Source organism: Aplidium turbinatum, chromosome 6 (assembly GCF_918807975.1).
Source record: "Aplidium turbinatum chromosome 6, kaAplTurb1.1, whole genome shotgun sequence".
NCBI lineage: Eukaryota > Metazoa > Chordata > Ascidiacea > Aplousobranchia > Polyclinidae > Aplidium > Aplidium turbinatum.
In genome coordinates, this window is record NC_137477.1 from 11,568,017 (window position 1) to 11,588,198 (window position 20,182).

The 20,182-nt window shown below is 37.8% G+C and overlaps 1 protein-coding gene and 1 pseudogene across 1 annotated transcript; both read left to right on the forward strand.

Moving 5' to 3' along the window:
• Positions 1 to 7,664: 7,664 nt before the first annotated feature.
• Positions 7,665 to 7,778, forward strand: LOC145773064 (U6 spliceosomal RNA; annotated as a pseudogene).
• Positions 7,779 to 9,390: 1,612 nt separating this feature from the next.
• On the forward strand, positions 9,391 to 19,233 carry LOC145772164 (E3 ubiquitin-protein ligase rfwd3.S-like). The gene is made up of 9 exons (XM_082584006.1): positions 9,391 to 10,460; positions 12,692 to 12,853; positions 13,092 to 13,215; positions 13,656 to 13,869; positions 14,059 to 14,209; positions 14,521 to 14,697; positions 15,296 to 15,540; positions 16,398 to 16,633; positions 18,730 to 19,233. The coding sequence occupies exons 1-9, from the start codon at positions 9,439 to 9,441 to the stop codon at positions 18,877 to 18,879; spliced, it is 2,481 nt and encodes an 826-aa protein (XP_082440132.1). The 5' UTR covers positions 9,391 to 9,438; the 3' UTR covers positions 18,880 to 19,233.
• Positions 19,234 to 20,182: the final 949 nt, after the last annotated feature.

Sequence of the window (20,182 nt, forward strand, 5' to 3'; positions counted from 1 at the left end):
TGTTTATCTTTATCCTGCATTGCGGGAAAGCGGACTTGAGCGCTATGCATCGGTGTACGCCTTCCGACGTACACCTGACCCACGCTGCAGCCGACAGCAATGTCTGTTTCCGGTTGTCTACTTTACTTATGACTTAAATTTGGTACTACCCATTACTCGAAATCGATCACTGGGTAGAGGCAATTATCGTAAAGTTTCTTGCCCAGAGAAACAACAGCAAGTGCGGGTGGCTGGAGTCGAACATGCAGGCTCTCGACTACAAGCCCAACGCGCTAACCACTCGGCTTCCACTTTTGTGGTAATTAGTTACCACAAAAGTGGAAGCGCTGCTAGCGACAGAAAGGCGAAGATGGGAAAGAGAGTAAGAGGGGTTCCGGACGTCCAGTGACGACGGAAACCAGCTGATCATCGTTATTCTAATCGTTGTTAGAATTTTTGAAGGGGAATATTAATAATATTTTCTTTAAAATTGCTAAAAACAACAATTCCCTTTTTAAGACAAAATTTCCTTGTAAAATTGTTAAAAATCCTTAAAAAATCCTTCCTATCTTCATTTCCTTTTTTTATCCTTCGAAGCGTTGAAAAATCCCGATTTCGGGATAAAATCCTTCAAAGTGGAAGCACTGCTTCCAACAAACAATTTTACGAATGACTAGAATAATTTGCGATATCTCAAATGCACGTATACAGTAACTGTGACGCAATAATGAAAGACATTGTCACCCAATTCAAACCCGTGTTCAAAGCGGCTGATGCAATATTTCATCAGATCTTACGACCGATGGTGCAATATTTGGACATTTTCTAGCAATTTCCATGACGTAAGATGCCAGCTAGGTTAAGTAGACCATAACGGTTTTTATATGACGTTTGATTTGGTGAAAATTGTCGGGAACACTAGTCTTCAATGTTGCGCTGAGCCCTTCACATGTGATGACAGCCAGGTGGATGATGACGACTTTCCGGCCAAAGAAGAATTTATCACTCTCCGAATGCACGAAGCGTTGAAACTTGATTTCAAGGGGAAAGGCTTGGATTGGAACTCTTCTGGTTTGGCAGACTCCAGGACACACCAATATTAGCGACACTGCATTAAATATCCTGACATCTTTTTCAACAACGTATGGCTGTGAACAAAGGTTTTCAACTGTCTTGGGAATGAAGACAAAGAAGGGCAATCGCCTGGAAGTCGAAAGCGACACAAGAATCGCCCTCAGTACCACAAAGCCCAGGATCACAAAGCTGGCGGCTGAAGTCCAGGTCCAACCTTCGCATTGAATGTTTACGACGCATTGTCATCTTGTATTCAGCATTGTATTGTATTTTGATTGTCATAGTTAGCCCTTTGAAATACATAGCAATAAACACTTTGTTTTTGAAAATTGATCTTGGGAGTAATTGGCTCACTTCAGGGCGGAGATTAGGGTAACAGCCAAAAAAAGGTTGAGAACCACTGATATTTAGCTGTTCATTCTACTTGGATCTAATTTAAACAAAAATTAAGTCTTAAAATTGCCCACCTAGTTTCAAACTAGGGGGGCAAAGAAAGGGCTAGAGGGGCAAGCAAAGGGACTAGGTGGGCAAGTGTTGGAATGACTTCATAATTGTCTTTCATTATTGCGTTACAGTACTGCATACGTGAATTTGAGATATTGCTATCTATTCTGGTCATTCGTAAAATGATTGTTTGAAAGTTGGCCGCACATTTAACTGTTGGCTTAGTGCTTGCTAGCTGGACAAAGGTTCCGTCTTTTATCCAAGTAATCTGTTCTGTAGTGACAGTTTTCAGTGGTGTACGGCGTTGCACCCCCCTCGTTTTCGATAGCCTCGGGCTAATTTTACAGAAATACACTGTTTGAAAAGAAGTTCAAGTGTGTGTTTCTTCGGTCATTATATACAGACGAACGGATTTGGGAATCTTATGTTACAATTTTCCCACGAAGAGATTATGGTTTACCGCTGTGACCAGCAAGTGCCCACCTAGTTTATATGTGAAAAGATGCTATGAATCACTTTGTGCCAAATCAGCAAATCACTTTTGTCATTGGTTCAACGTCTGGGCTAATATAAAGCAAAATTGTTTTGTGAGTCTTTGGTTCGGCAAAACATCTTTGTGATGTATTGTGGCGTGGTCTATCAGTCAGCAATAGTTTGTGCGCCTTTTGTTTTTGGGTGTGTATCAATTGCAAAAGATTGGCTTTTGCAACGCCATCAACTGCAAACTGCATCTAAAAATAAATGCTATTTCAAAATTTGAAGAGAAAAAAAATCTTGCAATGTGTACGAATAAGCTTGCCACAAAATGCATGTTCAACAAATTAGAAAAAAATGTCCTAAATGCTATCTTGCAAATCTACAGTAGTTGAGAACATAAAAAAAACATTTTAATCATTAGATATAAACGTGCATTTTTAAAACATAATAACCTTCAATTTTGTAGCCTACAAGGAAAAAGTCAAAATTTTAGTGATTTTGTTTTTGCACGACAATAGCAATCTACCTTAAAAAAGATTTTTTTTGCAAGATCTGATATCTTGCTAAATGTAGGCATGGCTACCTAAAGATACAGCCTGATTTGTCACATTTTGCAGAAATTTTCAGGTTTTGCTAACTTTTTGCGAATGTTTAAATAAATTTTTCTAAATATTATATTTTTACGCTTTCTGTACTGTTTTCCCCAGATGGCACAATGGGTTTTAACCTCCTCAGATGTTGAAAAACAAAGAAATTTTGATTTCGAAGATTTTAGTTAGACTGTTAATTTTTCAATAACAGTCTGATTCAACGTTTTTCAACTTACTTTTTCTCATTTTCTACTGCTTCCCCAAGGCAACAAAAAGCTTTTATATCATCAGGAGATAGCAAAAAGTAAAAAATCTCAGAAAATGTCACTCAAACACTAAATCTGCAAAATGTGACAAATCAGGCCGCATCTCCAGGTGGCCATGATGTAGGCCTAGTTATTTTTTGTATCGTTATGACACGGCTTTGAGTTTGTCACACAGAACGGGACTTCTATTGGCAATGTACGAACGACCTCTTCTATAGCCTACCAATACGATTTGACTAAAATATTATTATCACTACACTTTATTAAAACTGTTTGCAAAATCATTTCATTTCGAGCAAAATGATCATTGTTGGTAAGCATGGAAACATATCATTTTTGTAATGCATCGTGACATAGTTTTTCAGTCAGAAGTTTTAGACGCTTTTTGTGTTGGGAGTGCATGAAGGCCTAAGTAGGAACGAGCTCTTCTTGAAGCAAGTAACTACTTTTGGATAAGTTGTTGTTCAAATATCATGTGGCACCATTAGGCTACCCTACTTTTCTGTATTCAACCGCCAGCCAGACAGCAAATCAGACACTTATCACGTCTAGAGGCGTTGAAATAATGTTACAAACGATGGAAACGCTGTTTGGGATGTGCTGCAAAATGCGTGTCTTGATTGATTATATATAACCCAATTGGACAGTGTGAGTTTGAAAAAAAAACACGGAACTAAAAACAGTTGACTCAAATAAGATGTTTACTAAAGCTCATAGCTTGGTTTAGTTCCAATATCAAGTGATGATAGTACGTTTGAAAACGTGTAGACAATAACATGTGTTTCAAAAATAACTTTAGACAGTTTTTTTGTTGTACGGTAGTTTGATCTCATTTTCTGCAAATGTTGCGACAAAGCAAGAGATTTTTACAATGCCTCCGACAAAACAACAAGCAAACGTAAGTCGGACGGCAGCAACTATAATTTCATTGCTCGAAGCGTGGAGAACTTCCCCAAATTGAACACAAAAGAATTGACCCGTCACACTCAATTAAAAGAAAATTAAAAAGCGATTTCTCAAGTCAAATAAAAAAAAATATGACCAATTATCAAATAATTTGATTTTTCAAGTTGTGCTGTTGAACAAATTGCAAAAGATTTCCGATGCTGTGTTCTCAGATAAATTATCTGCACCATGTGAAAATATGGTTGGTCTATCTTATGTAGTTTTTGAGTTACACGAGCTCAAAATGCTAGTGTTGAACCGACCCTCCCCCCATCCGCTGGTTAACTGGCCAAACAACGTCACAAGAAATAGGGTTAAACTCTAGTCCAGTGTTTCTCAACCTTTTTTGGCCCAACGCTCCCTTCACGAACTGGCAAAATGTTACCGCCCCCCCCAACAAAAATGATTAATTACGAAAAGCGAATATGAAACAATAAATACTATTAATACTACAAAAAGTGCTCAATGCCAAGCAAAAAGCCAAGCAGAGCAGTCGACAGCAGGCAGTCGGCAGTCGGCAGCAATGGCCAAGTGGTTAGCGCGTTGGGCTCGCAGTCGAGAGCCTGCATGTTCGACTCCAGCCACCCGCACTTGCTGTTGTTTCTCTGGGCAAGAAACTTTACGATAATTGCCTCTACCCAGTGATCGATTTCGAGTAATGGGTAGTACCAAATTTAAGTCATAAATAGAGTGGACAACTGGAAACAGACATTGCAGTCGGCTGCAGCGTGGGTCAGGTGTACGTCGGAAGGCGTACACCGATGCATAGCGCTCAAGTCCGCTTTCCCGCAATGCAGGATAAAGATAATCAAACAAACAAACAGAGCGAATTACATCAAATATAGGCTATTCACCAGTCTCTAAAACCCTTACAGCCTGTTTTACCCTAAAAAGAGGATTATCAGAAGGTCTTTATTCAAATAGAATTATATTTCTATTAGAATAAGGACCTTTGGTGATTCCCATTTTAGGGTGAAACAGGCTGTAAGGGTTTTAGAGACTAGTAGCTATATTTGATGCTTGAAAACAGTATCGGACTACTGGTAGTCAATGTGAACCTTGGGATTGGTGAGAAAGTGCCAGTTTCTTCACATCCGGTGTAAAGCCTGTGAGAAACATTTGAAGATCACCTCTTATGGATATGTCAAGTGGGTTTTGCTGTTTGGTATGTAGCAGAACAACACAGTTGAATCCCTTTTCCACCAGGTATGAGGTAGGAAATGCTACCACGAAGATACGAGCTCTCTGACGAATCGTTACGCTGGGCGGTAGATGGGTTAAACCAGAATACCCCCAAATAAGCCGAGGTAATCATACCGCCCCCCTGCAAAATCAAACCACCCCCTGGGAGGCGGTACCGCCCCCGTTGAGAACCACTGCTCTAGTCCAACCCAATTTTTTCCAGATCTACAACTGGAACCTGGATCTTGGTCCGATTCTATAGGATATGGTGCTATTTTATTCGATTGTTTATCATTGTACTGTACGTGGCCTTCTATTCTAGAAACAGACGAAATAAAAGATTTCTCCTATTCCAGTGGAGATAGAGTAGACCACTAAAGTGTGCAACTTATTACAAAAGATTGACCAAAATGTTTTACAGGTGTTTACTCAAATTCAATTATTTCAGGCAAACATCACATGTTTCAACAAACCCCTTAAGAAGAGTTTGTTGGAGCAGCGCACGACTTTAGTTGGAAAACACATCGATTTAGCTTATATAGGTTAAAACCGGCCGCATTTAAATATGTCTATCAATCAATGTGAACAATTAAAAGTGTTCAATGTCAATTATTCTATTGTTGATTGCGGCTTGGCAAGAACAGGGAAAACATGCAGCGATTTATTATAACCAGTGTTCAAATATGTCTGTCAATCAATGTCAACCATCAAAAGTTTTCCGTCAAAATAAATTTATGGTAGACTGTAGCCTGACAAGTTAACAGAGAAAGCATAGCCTACAAAGGTTTATTACATACAGCAATGTCAAAGAGTGTTTATCAACCAATTGTGAACAATGAAACAACAACATGTTTCAACCAGGGATATCTAAAGAAAGGGATACGAAGAGTTTTATTACGTCTGACAATACATGGACTTCTGTTTATCGAAAATAATCTCTGTTTATCTTAAAATGACAATTGGCACCCATAGTAGTTTAATAAATATTGTTGTGATAACCTGCATAATAACAATAACCTGCAAATTGTTCATGTTTAAATATGAAAACAATTTATTGCCAGCTTGTTTCTCTGGCTACTTTGTGAAGCTTGATGACGTAGCCTACATCAATAGTAGACACCTATCAGACATAAAGCTAAAAACGATTTTTTTTCTACCCAGATTTGAAACCAACTTTGGCAAAAAAATACTTCATTTCTTGTGTGTACAACAAGTGTGGAGTGACATTTCAAACGATATAAAAGGTTTACCGTTCTATCACTTTAAAAAAATGTTAAAGACCAACTCTTGTATGGATGTAGGCTACATGCACACTTTAAAGTGCTTAATGCAAAGGACTAGTTTTTTAATATTATCGTTCTTAATCTTTGTCATCTACAGCAGTAGGCTACCAAATCATCATATTTAGCATATGTCTGTTTTCCATAATAATGGTTACCATTGAAGGCCTAATGGTGGCCTACACGTTTAGGCCTATATTTTAGTAAAATCTTGGCGAACGCTGTAGGCTATTCTAGCACACAATCACAGATTGGTTCCTAGCTTAAACTTAGTTGCTGGTTTGAATCCTTATCCTCGGTTTTCCCAAGGTGAGGATGAAGATTCAAACCAACAGCAGATGTTTTTTTTCTTTTAGTGTCAGTGGCTGAGGCTAAACCCTTTTTATTTAGGTCTACTGAAGTAGTGTGCCTCTCTCTGCACACATGTGTGCAGGAATGAGTAGGCTAGCTAGATTTATTGTTATAGAGTGGTGGCTGACTAGATGACCGCTTATGATCTTTCGATACCATCCTGATTGCGCCATATCTGCCAACATCTGTAACTTACAATGCATTATAATAATAATAATAATAATAATGGTGTTGCAAGCACAGTAGTGCTTTTTCACCTTCATGATAGCCTAATTTACGTAGCAATAGCCTATTAAATAAAAAAAACAACGAAATGCAGTAGAATACCAACAAGGAAGTCATAAACAAGAGAAAAACACCAAGAAAAACGAGTCAATACTACCTAGAGCAGGGGTCACCAACCTTTTTTGCATGCGGGCCACTTTGGCACTAAGGAGAGCTGTGGCGGGCCGCACTAATAAAATGTTAGGTAGGTTGACTCTTATGCTAAAAAAAAACGCATTTCGTACCCACTATCCAGCGTTACATGTTGTTCATATTTATGTTAGAATACCGCAGCAACAAAATTAATCGAACAACGCTACTGCGAGGCCAAGCTCCTTTTACAACACTTTTAACTTTTTTTTAACAATGCCTAATAAACGAGGCCACTTGTTTTGCGCACTTATAGAGAGGCGAGCGGTTTCATCAGAATATTCATCGCCAAGCAAGAGTGGTGTTGTCACTTCGCTTCACAAAAGATATCTTGCAATTAACAATTTTAGTAAACAAGGAAATGTTTGACACATCGCAATACAGGCAACAACAGTGACCTACAAACATATCAGCCAAAAATAGGCTCCAATAACAGGAAAAAAGAAACCAGGCACCATGAAACAAATGCTTGTAGAAATCACCTAAAAATCGTAATTCTATCGTAATTCATGAACAGTCTTCCCTTTAAAAAAGAAATGAGTTGATTTGTCATCCTTTTTGTGAGAGTCTACAAAACCGTCTTTCTTTTGTTATAAACAACTGTCACTTGCGATGCTTATCAGCGTGGCAAGAATTTGTTGATTAACAACATTTTGCAGAACTTGCTTCGGCAGTAGATATACTAAAATTGGAACGATACAGAGAAGATTAGCATGGCCCCTGCGCAAGGATGACACGCGAAATCGTGAAGCGCAGTGGCGTAGCCAGAAATTTTTTTTTAGAGGGGGCCAAATATTTGATGAATTGAAGAGAACGACGAAGTGTTTTATTTAAGCCATCGCCACCTGATATGCAGTGGCGTATCCTGGTGGGTTGAGCAAGGGAAGCAATAAAACTAGTGGGGGTTAGAGCGTGCCGAAGGCACGCGTATTCTAGGGGGTCCGAGGGCATGCTCCCCCAGAAAAATTTTGCAAAATTACACTCAAATAATGGATTATAGCGCTTTCTGGAAACACTTTTAGGGTAATATTTGTATGAAATTTATGAGCAGATAAACAGCTATTAACTTATTAAAGGTATAGGTTAGCTCTTACACACAAACGGGCAAAATCTGCGGCTAAAATTAGAGAACACCAAAAACTCAGCTACACAAAAACCCAACAGAGTAAGCCATTCTGAAATTTCTTCCACAAATTAGTTAAAAGAAACGTAAATCGCGTAAATTTTGCGCGATTTAAGATTTGTAAATTTATTGGTGTCTTTCTGTGTGTCTAAAACAAGACTGTTAGACTGTTAGACTTCTAAATGTTAGTGTTGGTAATCTTTCATCGTAAGGTAGGTTATGTGGAGACATGGGACAAGTTTTGTTGCTCGGCGCTGCACACTTTCTAATTGCATTATTTTTACTTTTCATTTACTCTGCTTGTTTGTTTATATGTGGCGCTATTGAAACAAATTAAATTGACTTGACTTGATACTGAGCTGTTAGCATTAGGACAGGATATTTAGCCTAGCCTACTGCATGCTCAATTGACAATGCAACACTTTCAGATGCTTGTGTAGCACAAGCACAAGTTGTGCTTCTTCGGGGAAATTCAAAATAAAACTTGTTTGTTTCGAGTGGTTTATAGGATACCGTGTGAATGTTTGGCACCTAGAAAACAAAATTAGTTTACGCTAGTGTATGCGCTAACGCTGACGCTGCTAACTTTTTTTACAAGTTACGTTGACGCATACGGAGTATGGTTTTTCGAACGTTTGCGCTGACGGCGTCAATATTTTTTGTATGCGCGTACATCACTGCATGTAGCCTACTTTTTAATTCAACTCCCGTATACTTGCTTTACAATACATCTAGCCTACTGTAAAGTGGTGAGAGGAAAAACTTGAAATCAGAGATATTTTGAGGTTCCAGTCGGTTAGAACGAAAAATGTGGCATGAGATAAAAGCCTATCAGAAATGGCGTTTGAGAGATTGGTGACCTATTTTTTCTTTTTTTGAAATCATGCAAAAATTTACAGATATTTAAGACAAAGACATTTTTTGGATATCGCTTTAAAAGTACCATAGTTAAAGTATATTTTAAGCTGGCAGTTAAAAAGTTCCAGAAATATCAAGTTGCGGTCGACAGGCGAATTTCTGAATAGGCTGCAAGAGAAATCATCTGATAGCGCCTGGCAACCCATGATTTTAAGATTGAATTATTTAAAAAGTGAAACTTGATGACTTCGTTGTGGTTTTGGATATGGGAATCTTTATCCTCGGCCTGAGAAAGCTTGTTTGAGACGTTAATGTTAGCAGTTTGACTTAGCCTACTAGTAGAGGCCTTGAACCATCGAGCATTGAATAAATAAATGCTAACCGATAACTTTTCTTTTCAGTTTACCTTTTTTTAGTACCGGTACCTGAGCTTGAGATTTTCTGTAAGTTATGCAATGTCTGATATTAATGAAACGACTAGTTCATTAAGTGACGAAGATTTGTTTCCTATTTCAAATCCAGAGGTAATTTATTCACAAAGTAGACAAGTCCAGCCCACAGAAACTGGTGTTTTATCTTCAACAGTTTCAAGCAATATTAATGCTCATCAATCAAATTCACAACCTATCCAAAGGCGTAATACAGTGTTTCAGCCATTACATTTGCAGTCCTTACAACATAATGGTGAAAATAGTGAAGGTGAAGAGTCAATGTCTTTAGTTTCAAGAGCAATTCGAAGACGATCAAGAGGTTACATGCTTTTAAATCGAGCACATGGGCATAATGATGAGGAAGTACATAATAACGTCACAGAGGCTTCTCATGACTTGTTGGATGTTCTTGACCTCAGTGAGCCAGCAGTGTTACCAACTCCTAATTCTCCATTATTAACTCGCAACATATACATAAGAAGGCCAAGACGCCAAAGAACATTTGATTATTTTGAAGAGTCTCATCCAAATGATGACTTTTCTGCAGATAGTTTGACAACGTCCGAAGATAACAACTTTGATAGACATAGCAATTCTTCTGATTCTTTGCGTTCTTTTATTGTCAGTGACAGTTCTCTCTCAACTAATGAGAACAGCCTTTCATCAAGTGAAACTAGTGCCTCTGTAGAGTTGGTTGATGTAACTTTACAAGCTCATCAGCTTACATCTGCATCCCCTAATAATTCACATCAGAATCCGATTATTGAACCAACTACCTCTGATGTGGTTAATGCTGAAGTAAGTTCATCTGGGATTGTTGTTATTCCACCTCCTAACATACCTGATACTCAATCAGATTTTGTACAGGCAAGTGAAGGCATAGACAGAATTTCTAATCTAAAGAGAAAATTGTCACCCCCGGATATTCGGGACTCCAAAAAACAAGCATTACAATCTACAACTGATGATGACGAGGAAAGTTTAAATTGTCCTATTTGTTTTGAGCCATGGTCAAACTGTGGAAATCATCGTCTCACCTCTTTAAAGTAAGTTATCGTCTGTAAATTACACCATAAACAACAAATTTATGATAAAAGTACTATTTAATAAGATTTCACATAAAAACTCTTCTGTTAGAAGTAGAAGTTTTTCATTACAATCATATAAACTTTATTGTAAATTTTTTCATTTTATTGACTGAGTGTTGCCATATCATTATAATTTGCAACACCATCATCTTACTTGTATAGGCCTACTTTAGTAGGGTTGGTCATTTTCTATCAAAGCAAGTTGTGTGCACTTTTTCTGAATTATGTTGATTATTATTAACCACTTATGGACAAATGACGTATATATATACGCGTCACGCGATTACCGATTACGCATGACAAAACTTTTGCAATAAGACGGATGACGTTCACACATGCAAAACTTTTAGCAATTCTTTATTTTCATATTGGCAACACCAGTATGTTGTAGTGTACACTGGAGAAACCACCAAACAAAACATCAATGCAGAAAAAAGTTACCAGGATTCGACCTTAACTTTTTTTCGCACTGGCCAACCGGACCAGTGGCTCACCATTTGCACTGGTCCGCACGAGATCGCACTGGTCCGTCCCGTTTACTGATAAAAACAAGATTGTCGTGGGAAGCACGGGGCCAACCCAGGGAAAACCACCTTAAAACGACAATAATGAATGGTGGCAATAACATGGAAATATACAATGGCAATAACAGTAACAACAGTTTATCTAGGCAAGACAATCAATCTACTTGGGGCTCTTCTTCAATTTCTGAATTGAATGATGGATCATAATGACGGGACGATCACGGGGTCATAATCGGAATCCGATGTGTGTTTGTCTGGCCTTGTAAACACATAGCCAGTGTCGGGCCTTCTTGACCTCACAGATGAATCGTTTGACAGCCATGGATGTATGGCAGGTTTGAGGTCAAAATCTTTTATTTCTGCTGACTGTAGCTGGATGGTCAGAAGATCTGTTACGTGTTGTTGCGATTACCAGAGCTCACGTGTTGTTGCGATTACCCTTTTTCTTACGATTTAACACCATCACGTGATGTTGCGATTGATTTTTTCTTACGATTTAACACGTGATGTTGCGATTGCCTTTTTCTTACGGTTTAACACGCACGGATCACGTGTTTTGTTGTTTGAAGAGAAGCGCAAACGAGAACCACGCACTCCAAACGATCAAACGACATAATACGATATTTTCGCACTGGACAGTCGGACCAGTGCAAAACGATTCGTACTGGTCCACGGGAAACTAGCACTAGACATTGGCCAGAGGACCAGTGCTAAGATCGAACCCTGGTTACAATAAAATGTTAATTTTCTCTGAAATTAATTTCGTCCAGTAAGCTAAGCGAAATAAAAATAGCCACCGTCCTCAAGTGGTTAATAATAACAATTTAGTTTACACCAGTTGGGTACAAACTTACGTTGATAACCGGCTTAGTGGTTAGTGCGCCCGCCTCTGAATCGGTAGGCATGGGTTCGATACCTTGTCGGGTCATACCAAAGACTTTTTAAAAATGGTACTGAATCTAATTTCTGCTTGGCACTGAGTAATGGAGTGGATTCGGGTAATAATGTACTCAGTTGCGCCTCTATACGGCTGCATTGACACTGTCTGCTTTGTAAAGCGCTGAGGAGCAACGCATTCTGCGATGGATACAGCGCTATATAAAAACTAACATTATTATTATTATTTATTATTATTATAAAAAGTTTCGGAGCTGGTATACAAGTCTCCCCCCTCCCCTTGGTAACTCATGACAAAGACAGGACTCAACTAAACATATTGGGTGAAACTACTTTACCTTTGCTTTACTGTTCACACACTTCAATTCATATGTTTTGGTCAATTTCTCTTTGTCATGAGTTGCCAAGGAGGGGGGAGGTGGACTTGTATACCAGCTCCAAAGTTTCCATCATAGGCAATTTTCAGCCAATTCTTGTAGTTCTTCAATCTTCAGGGCTGTGTTCTGTAGGGGATTGAATTCTTCACACAAAAGTTTGTGCTGGTCTTCCTTAGTTTTGTTTACCTTTGATCAGCCTTGATAACTGGAGAGTCTTGCTATAATAAACTGAGTTTGATGGATGTTGTATATATATGTGTTTTACTAATGTCTTTTAAAAGTTGGTTGTTTTGTTATAAACTGCAAATCAGTCTTGTCAAAAAATGTGTTTAAAGAATACTGCCATGTAATAATTTGTCATATGAAACGATTTTAGTAAATTCATTTGCAGATGTGGTCATATATTTGGTCAGAAATGCATTGAGAGATGGCTGAAGGATTGCCACCAGAAATGCCCTCAGTGCAATTCAAAAGCTAAAAAAAATGATATTCGAATTATTTATGCCAAGAAATTGCAAGCTATTGATACAACCGATTTAGAACATGCTTTACGGTAAGAAATTCTAATTGAATAAATTTATCCACAAACAAACCACTAACTGAATGTACTGAGTTTAGTTTTCCTTTTGTGACCAGTGCTGTGATTCTGATTGGCTTGTGAAGAACTTTAAAGTACGGTATGTAATGTGTTAGTAATAGTAGGCATGCAGAATGCTCATGCTCTCCATAGCATGGACAATTGGACAGAGCAAGCAATTGTGGACCAATTATATTATACATTTAATTTTCAGGGAAGCAGATAAAGTAAGAGTTGGTAAACGTGAATGCGAAATGGAATTAGCAAAAGTTCGAATGCAGTATCACATGGCAATGGAGGAATGCAATGGCTTGAAAAATTTGGTTTCTACATTGCGTGTAGGTGCAAGTTTGTTTTTCTAAAAACTTTTTTTATCATTGTTAATTTATTGCAACTTAAGTTACTTGATGATTTTAGTATTCTTGTGGCATGAATTTGATGTTACTACCTTGGACAGATGACATCATGTTTTTATCAATGTCATTGACAGTCTGTGTGGTATCACATTAAGCCGTGTATCATTTGTTATGCCACACCTATCCTATTACTCAAACGTATCACCTTTGTTAGTCTCCTAGTAAAATTTCATAAATCGTGATTTTTCACCATTAACAATTTATGTTATTTTCAAAATATGATTTCAAAATATTATAATCATAAACCGTTGCTAAACAAAAAGGCTAACTTTCTGTTATTGTCTTTTGTTTTTAATAATATTAAGCTGAATTAAAATATTTAGTAAATTATATAACTAAACTAATCTTTGTATTTGATCCAGTCTCAGCTCACAACCGCCAGTGAGTCGTCACCTTTTCAAAATTCTACACAAACACCGATCATCAACACCAGCTCTTCCTCCAACTCCAAACAGTATAGTTTATTGAAGAGCAGTGTAATTTCCCAAACAGGAGGATGCAGGATCATGGACTTCCACTCTCGGACACAGCAGTTTGTAATATCCCAACCAAGTCCTCATGCAAGCTTCATGAACGGTATTTCATCGTTGTTTGGAAAATAAATTTTGTTTTGTGTCAATTTGCTGGTGAATATAAAAGAGATCTTCCTATTGAATTCTTAAAAAAATAGCCAATTCTCATCTTCTTGCTTGCAACTGACTCGACTCCTGTTGCTATTGACAATGCACTTGCATTTATAGTTAACATTTGCATTTACTCATGTAGGCTTTGGCGTGAAGAGAGTCAGTGCCAGTGATTTTAAAGGTGGATACTTTACAATGCTTCACCAGAAAGCCATCAAAGACTTACGGTTCAGTCATTTAACAGACCACCATTTGCTGTCTGCCTCCCAGGACGGTTCTTTGAGAATCACTGAGTAAGTTATTCATTTGTGCTTTTTCCAGTTTCCATCTTATAACCTATTCCTCATTGTAAGAAGATGGAATCTGGAGAAAGCACAAGTGAGAAATAGTTTATATGACCTTGGCAACCATGGATTGACCTTTTTACATCTTAATGTAGTATCCTGCCCAATAGGTCAATGGCTTTGTAAATGAAGACATTGCGAAATTAACCAATGATGGTCCAACTTTTGGTGTATGCAAGCAGAGCAGTTTGGCAACTCTCCTTCGTTTACTCAGATTTCTTAACTGATGGAATCTGACGCTAATTTGTTTATAATTGCAGTTTAATGAGCAATGCTAAAATCCATGAATACAAACTTGGCAAACCAGTGTGGAGCTGCTGTTGGGACAGAACAGATAGAAATGTCATATACGCCGGTCTTGGCAATGGTCATTTGATGCAGTTTGATCTTCGCAATACATCGGGTGCTTTGTCTTCAATGGAGAATTTAAACTCAAGGTAAGGATTAAATAAGTGTATTTGTCTTGAATCCAATCAGAATCGTTAAAATATTATCCTCATTTGAGGACAAATTATCTTTTGTTACTCCAGAATATCAATCAAATGTGGTTTTATCACTCAATAGTTTGCACAGCTATGATCCAATATAGATTCTGCAATCTGCAGTATAATTATATTGGGTCTGCTACTATTCGGTGAGTCCGATTCGGTGAGTTCCTAACCTCTAACCCTAACCTCAAACCCTAAAACGGCAATGATAATTAGGCTACGGTACCCGATAATTTAAAAAAAAACTAAAAAAATCCCCCTTTAAGGGATCGGACTCACCGAAACGGGCCATTCCGAATTATATTTGTTATTGTTTCCAAAGATTTATCTTTACTAAATTTAAAATCTCTTAACGAAGAAGATTTTTCTGGTAGTTTGATGTTGGAACGAGCTTCTATGCGTATGTATTTCAAGGACGGTTTGTTATTTTTCTAGTCGATTTCTAATTGATCAATGTTTTTACGTTGTTTTATTGTTTATTGGCCATTACTAGTTTTTCGAAAGTCGTGTGTTTTTATTGCGACTGAAACTTCTTGCACGATCACAGGTGTCCAATTGTGTCCTTATACCACGTACCACCCACTGCCAGTGACACTTTCCAGGGGCGTGGGGGGTTATTTACTGGAACTTTAGAGGGGGCATCCTTCTGGCAAGACATGGGGTCACAAGAAAACACCGCGCCATCTTTAATTTGTGACTTCAAGCCGACCTTGCTTCCCTTAGAACCAGGAAGCTGCACTGGCCTTCAATATTGCAGAGATACTCAACATTGCTTGGTGACTTATAGGCCAGGTAAGATTTATTGTAAACATGAAATCAGCTTTACATCGAAAACTTAGCTCATGAAAAAAACAAATTGCTTGAAATATGTTCTAAATACACCACCAAATTTCATAATTTCACATTTTATAAAAAAAAATTGATGAAATTTTTGGTGTGGCCAGGGCCCCATACTTAACCCACATCTACTGATTTGTAATCGTGATTTTTTTTTTATTTCGTAAGCAATTGAGAATACAACGTCTAAACGTACTTGTAGGCCTACTTAACTTCTACTGGTAACTGCGATACTTGTTTGTGCGTAATGAATAAACCAAAGCTTTGGTAGAGAGTTTGCTTTGTTGAACCATAGAGAAATAAAACATAGTAACTTTAGCGGATTTAACATACTTTATTTCACACAAAACATAACATAATTAAAATAAACTCAAACGTTTTCGACACGTACGTGTGTCCTCATCAGGAATTAAATCTGCAATACATAAAATGAAAAATCGTAAGATAAATTTGACTATGCACTGTAACTGTAACGACACTTTGGACTGAAAGCACAAACTGAACAAAGGATACGAGAATGATTGCGAGTAAATTATGCGGTTGGAAACAGATCACATGAGGTGTAGACTACAGGCATTGGACAAAACAATTAGAACACACACAAAAGGAACGATGAGCCACAGGCGAATAACTGCCGGTTGAGAGATGGATTGTTACGTTTAATTCTTAATGAATAAACTGTTTATGTACAACGTTTGAAAGGACGTGGGTTCGACACTTATAGCGCACACAGGTTGACAAGAAGATTGCCTCCCTTCTCTTCAACTTAATCTAAATCTTCTCCAACAACGGCCTTGGCTTTCGTTTTGCAGGTCGCAGCTACCGGTCCACCACCCACTTGCTTTGCGAACTTCAATGCCATCGCTCTTCTGACGATGCGGCACAGACCGTCACCTGCAACGTGGTCGATACGTACACTGGAGGACAGTCGCACAAAATGCTCACTCGCAATGCCTTGTTCGCACTTCCTGCTTCTTCCGGAACCACCGATAGTCGTGGGAAAGTGCTGCAAGCTTGCGTTGGCGATGAGGCGAACAAAAAAGTGCATGTAAGTAACTAATTACTAATTAATATTAGTGAGCTATTGGTGTAATTTGGAATATCGTTCCATCAGTACAGGCTATTTTTAGAAACACTACATTCAGATAAGTTCCAAAAAAGAACTATTTTCCAGGGTTTTACCAGGACTGTGGAGTCGGAAGGATTTTAGAGTGAGGTCTCCTACAACTCAACAGTTGTGAACTCAGCACATTGCAGTTGAGCAAGTGACAACTGAGCTAGTAATATTTCAGCAAGTGGCTGAAATTGGTAAATGATGAACCTAGTAAGAAAGTAAAAACTGACCAAGCCGATACTTGGCATGCAACAAATCAACACATCTAGTTTAGCAAGTGATGACCAAGCAAGCCGATGCTAAATGAAAATTTCATTTGCTGACTTGGGCAGGAGCTGAAATGTACTTGCTGAGTTGTCCAACTACAGTCCAGAGTCGTTAACAAAAAAGCCCACTCCGACTTGATACAAGACGATGAACAATAAAATTTGTTTGCAATCTTTTCTAAAAATGTTGTTTCTTCTCTGTATTGCGCTCTAAAACTTTACCAGAAAATAGAAGTGTTTGTTCTTGTCAGTTTTTGTGAAAGTCACCGTTTCACTATCGATCGCAAGTGCAGTGAAATTAAATTTTAAAAAACTGAAAAAGGCAACATTTGAAAAAACATCTGGCAATACTGAAGTCGGAGTTGGCCAGTTATAAATCGAGGAGTCGTACTCGTATATTTTCGTCCGATTCCACGGCCCTGGTTATAACTGCTAGTAGATTGAAATGACTATATTACTGAACAGGGGCGTATCCTCAATGGAAGCAAGGGAAGCATTGCTTCCCCTGTCAAAATTGAAAAAAGAGAAAATTATATTTTTCAGTAAAACGGTTTCGTAATTTCTTTACCTGAATACAAATTAGAACGGTTTCTAACTCATGTCACCATGTGATTTCAGCTCGGCTTTAATTTTAAAAAAGTTGGAAGCTTACGGAAGCAAAGATTTGTATCGCTTCCCTTGCTCTCGTTTTTGCTATACTAAGAAACAATTGAGAGAATAAGGAAAAAAAAGCAGAGCAAAGTTTGCGCGAGTTACGTTTCTTTTAACTAATCCATGGAAGCAACTTCGCTTCCCTTCCCTGTCGCAGGGTTACCAGATTGGCTAAATTCCTCAAATTAGGTTTTTTTTAATTAATTCTTCAAAATGCATAATAATCAATATTTCTCAAATATAATAACCTTACCAGATGAAACCATGTTCACCATTGTTCAATATATGTTCTATACTTGTTTAATACTCGTAATGTGGAGGATTAAAACTCATCCACTACAGTCCTTTTATACTTGCTATTTTCGGGCTATACTTGCAGAATTATTTTTGCTACAATTTATTGAAATCCGCTACAAGTCATAAAATGTATGTACATTTTATTATTTTTAATGGAAACAGGTAAATATATCTATTTGGCCCTTTTGTCTAATATTTTCCTTGTTTTGGCCTATTTTTGTATTATTTTAGCTTTTAGACCTTATCATAGTCTGGCAACTCTGCTCTGTTGGATATTGCGTCGTGGGCTAAAAATGAAAAAATTTAAAGCGCTGTTATGGTTAAAATATCGGCCTAGTAAGCAAAAGTTTGAGCCAAATGTTGGCTTTACACTGCTATCCTGGCTGGATAAACTTTGGCATAAGACAGGATATGTGAGGTCTAGGCTAAACTTGACTGAAATTAATTCTGGCTTAAACTACTACAGCAGTAGGTAAATGTAGCTGAGTTTTTGGTGTTTTCCAATTTTAGCTGTATTTTTTGCCCGTTTGTGTGTAAGAGCTACCATTAATAAATTAATAGCTGTTTATCTGCTTATAAATTTCATACAAATATTACCCTAAAAGTGTTTCTAGAAAGCACTATAATCCATTATTTGAGTGTAATTTTGCAAAAAAAATTCCGGGAGGGCATGCCCCCGGACCCCCCTAGAAAACACGTGCCTTCGGCACGCTCTGATCCCCCACGAGTTTTATTGCTTCCCTTGCTCAACCAACCAGGATACGCCACTGTTACTGAAGTGTTTCATGTGTTATGAATCCACTTTTGCATTTCCAGATATACGATCCTACCAGAAGTTGTGCTATCCAATCGCTTAGCAGTGATGATGGACCTCCATTAGACATAGTACCAGTGCACGTGGTGTCCACTTCACCTATGCTTGCTATTTTATCACAAAGCACCCTTAAAGTGTTTAAACTTGATTAGGTTTTAAGGATGTTTTTATGTGGTTACTATATGGTTATATAATGGTTACTATAATGGTTACTATAGTTTCTGCTGAGAAAATATTTTTATTCCAATTTAACCGCAATATGGTTAATCTGGTCTCGCCGCTTTTCTCAATACACTAGATTTCCTTCTATTCCATGAAAGTGTGGCATTTCTTCTTTTGACTCCTGTGTGGCAGTTACTGTCATGGCGTTTTCTACGGAAGCATTGCCGCTATGAACATGCAAATTGATGCTTCAAATTAGTGGAAAGGGTTTTCATGTCAACTGCTACTAAAAAGTGCTAAAACGTTTTAAATTTCGAATTCAAAATACAGTGTCTCAATATGTGCTGAAACTGTTGTGCTGAGAATGGCAGAGGTAGTGGTTTTTCAAATTGTTGGCTACTCATAGTGTTGGTTTGTAAATCACCCATGGCCACCTGGAGATGCGGCCTGATTTGTCACATTTTGCAGATTTTGATTACAGCTACTGTTAGTGTTTGACTGACATTTTTTGAGATGTTTTTACTTTTTGCGGTTTCCTAATGACATAAAACTTTTTTGTTGCCTTGGGAAAGCAGTAGCAAATGAGAAAAAGTAAGTTGAAAAACGCAAAATCAGACTGTTATTGAAAATTAACAGTCTGACTAAAATCTTCGAAATCAAATTTTCTTTGTTTTTCAACATGTGAGGATGTTAAAACCTATTGTGTCATCTGGGGAAAAGAATAAAGAAAGCGTAAAAATCTAATTTGTAGAAAAATTTATTTAAACGTTCGCCCAAAGTTAGAAAAACCTGGAAATTTCTGCAATATGTTACAAATCAGGCCGTATCTTTAGGTGGCCATGAATCACCTAATTTTCAAAATAGCCCAACTAACGATCTAACCAGGTCTTTGTGCTTAGTTTGCTACGAATGAATTCAATATTTTAGAAATGCAAAGCTTAAGCTGTATGTTGAATCTAATTCTGCCCGGCGCATTTGATTAAATAATTGACATTAGGGTGTCCCACTTTTAGGCGACTTTTCAGGAAAATTAGGTTCGGGTCAAATTATGACTGGATTTTCGTTACTGATTTCAAAAATGACGTTATTTTTTTTATTATGACGTCATCTTGATGTGTCAGCTAGCGGATTTTTGCTATTTTGACTCCATTAAAGTCGCCTAAAAGTGGTACATCCTAATTGACATACCTCGCGTCATTGGCTTGAATAACTTAAACGAGCTACCGGGTAATTTCGGTCTCACTCGTCATCGTCAGTACCATAGCATTTCAATGTTTTTTTGGCACATACCTA

Bases quoted from the DNA above. Each gene is read 5' to 3' on its own strand.
- LOC145772164 (XM_082584006.1), top strand. From the start codon at position 9,439: ATGTCTGATATTAATGAAACGACTAGTTCATTAAGTGACGAAGATTTG. The intron at 10,461-12,691 runs GTAAGTTATCGT...ATTCATTTGCAG, and splicing joins CATCGTCTCACCTCTTTAAA to ATGTGGTCATATATTTGGTC. The intron at 13,870-14,058 runs GTATTTCATCGT...TTACTCATGTAG, and splicing joins TCATGCAAGCTTCATGAACG to GCTTTGGCGTGAAGAGAGTC.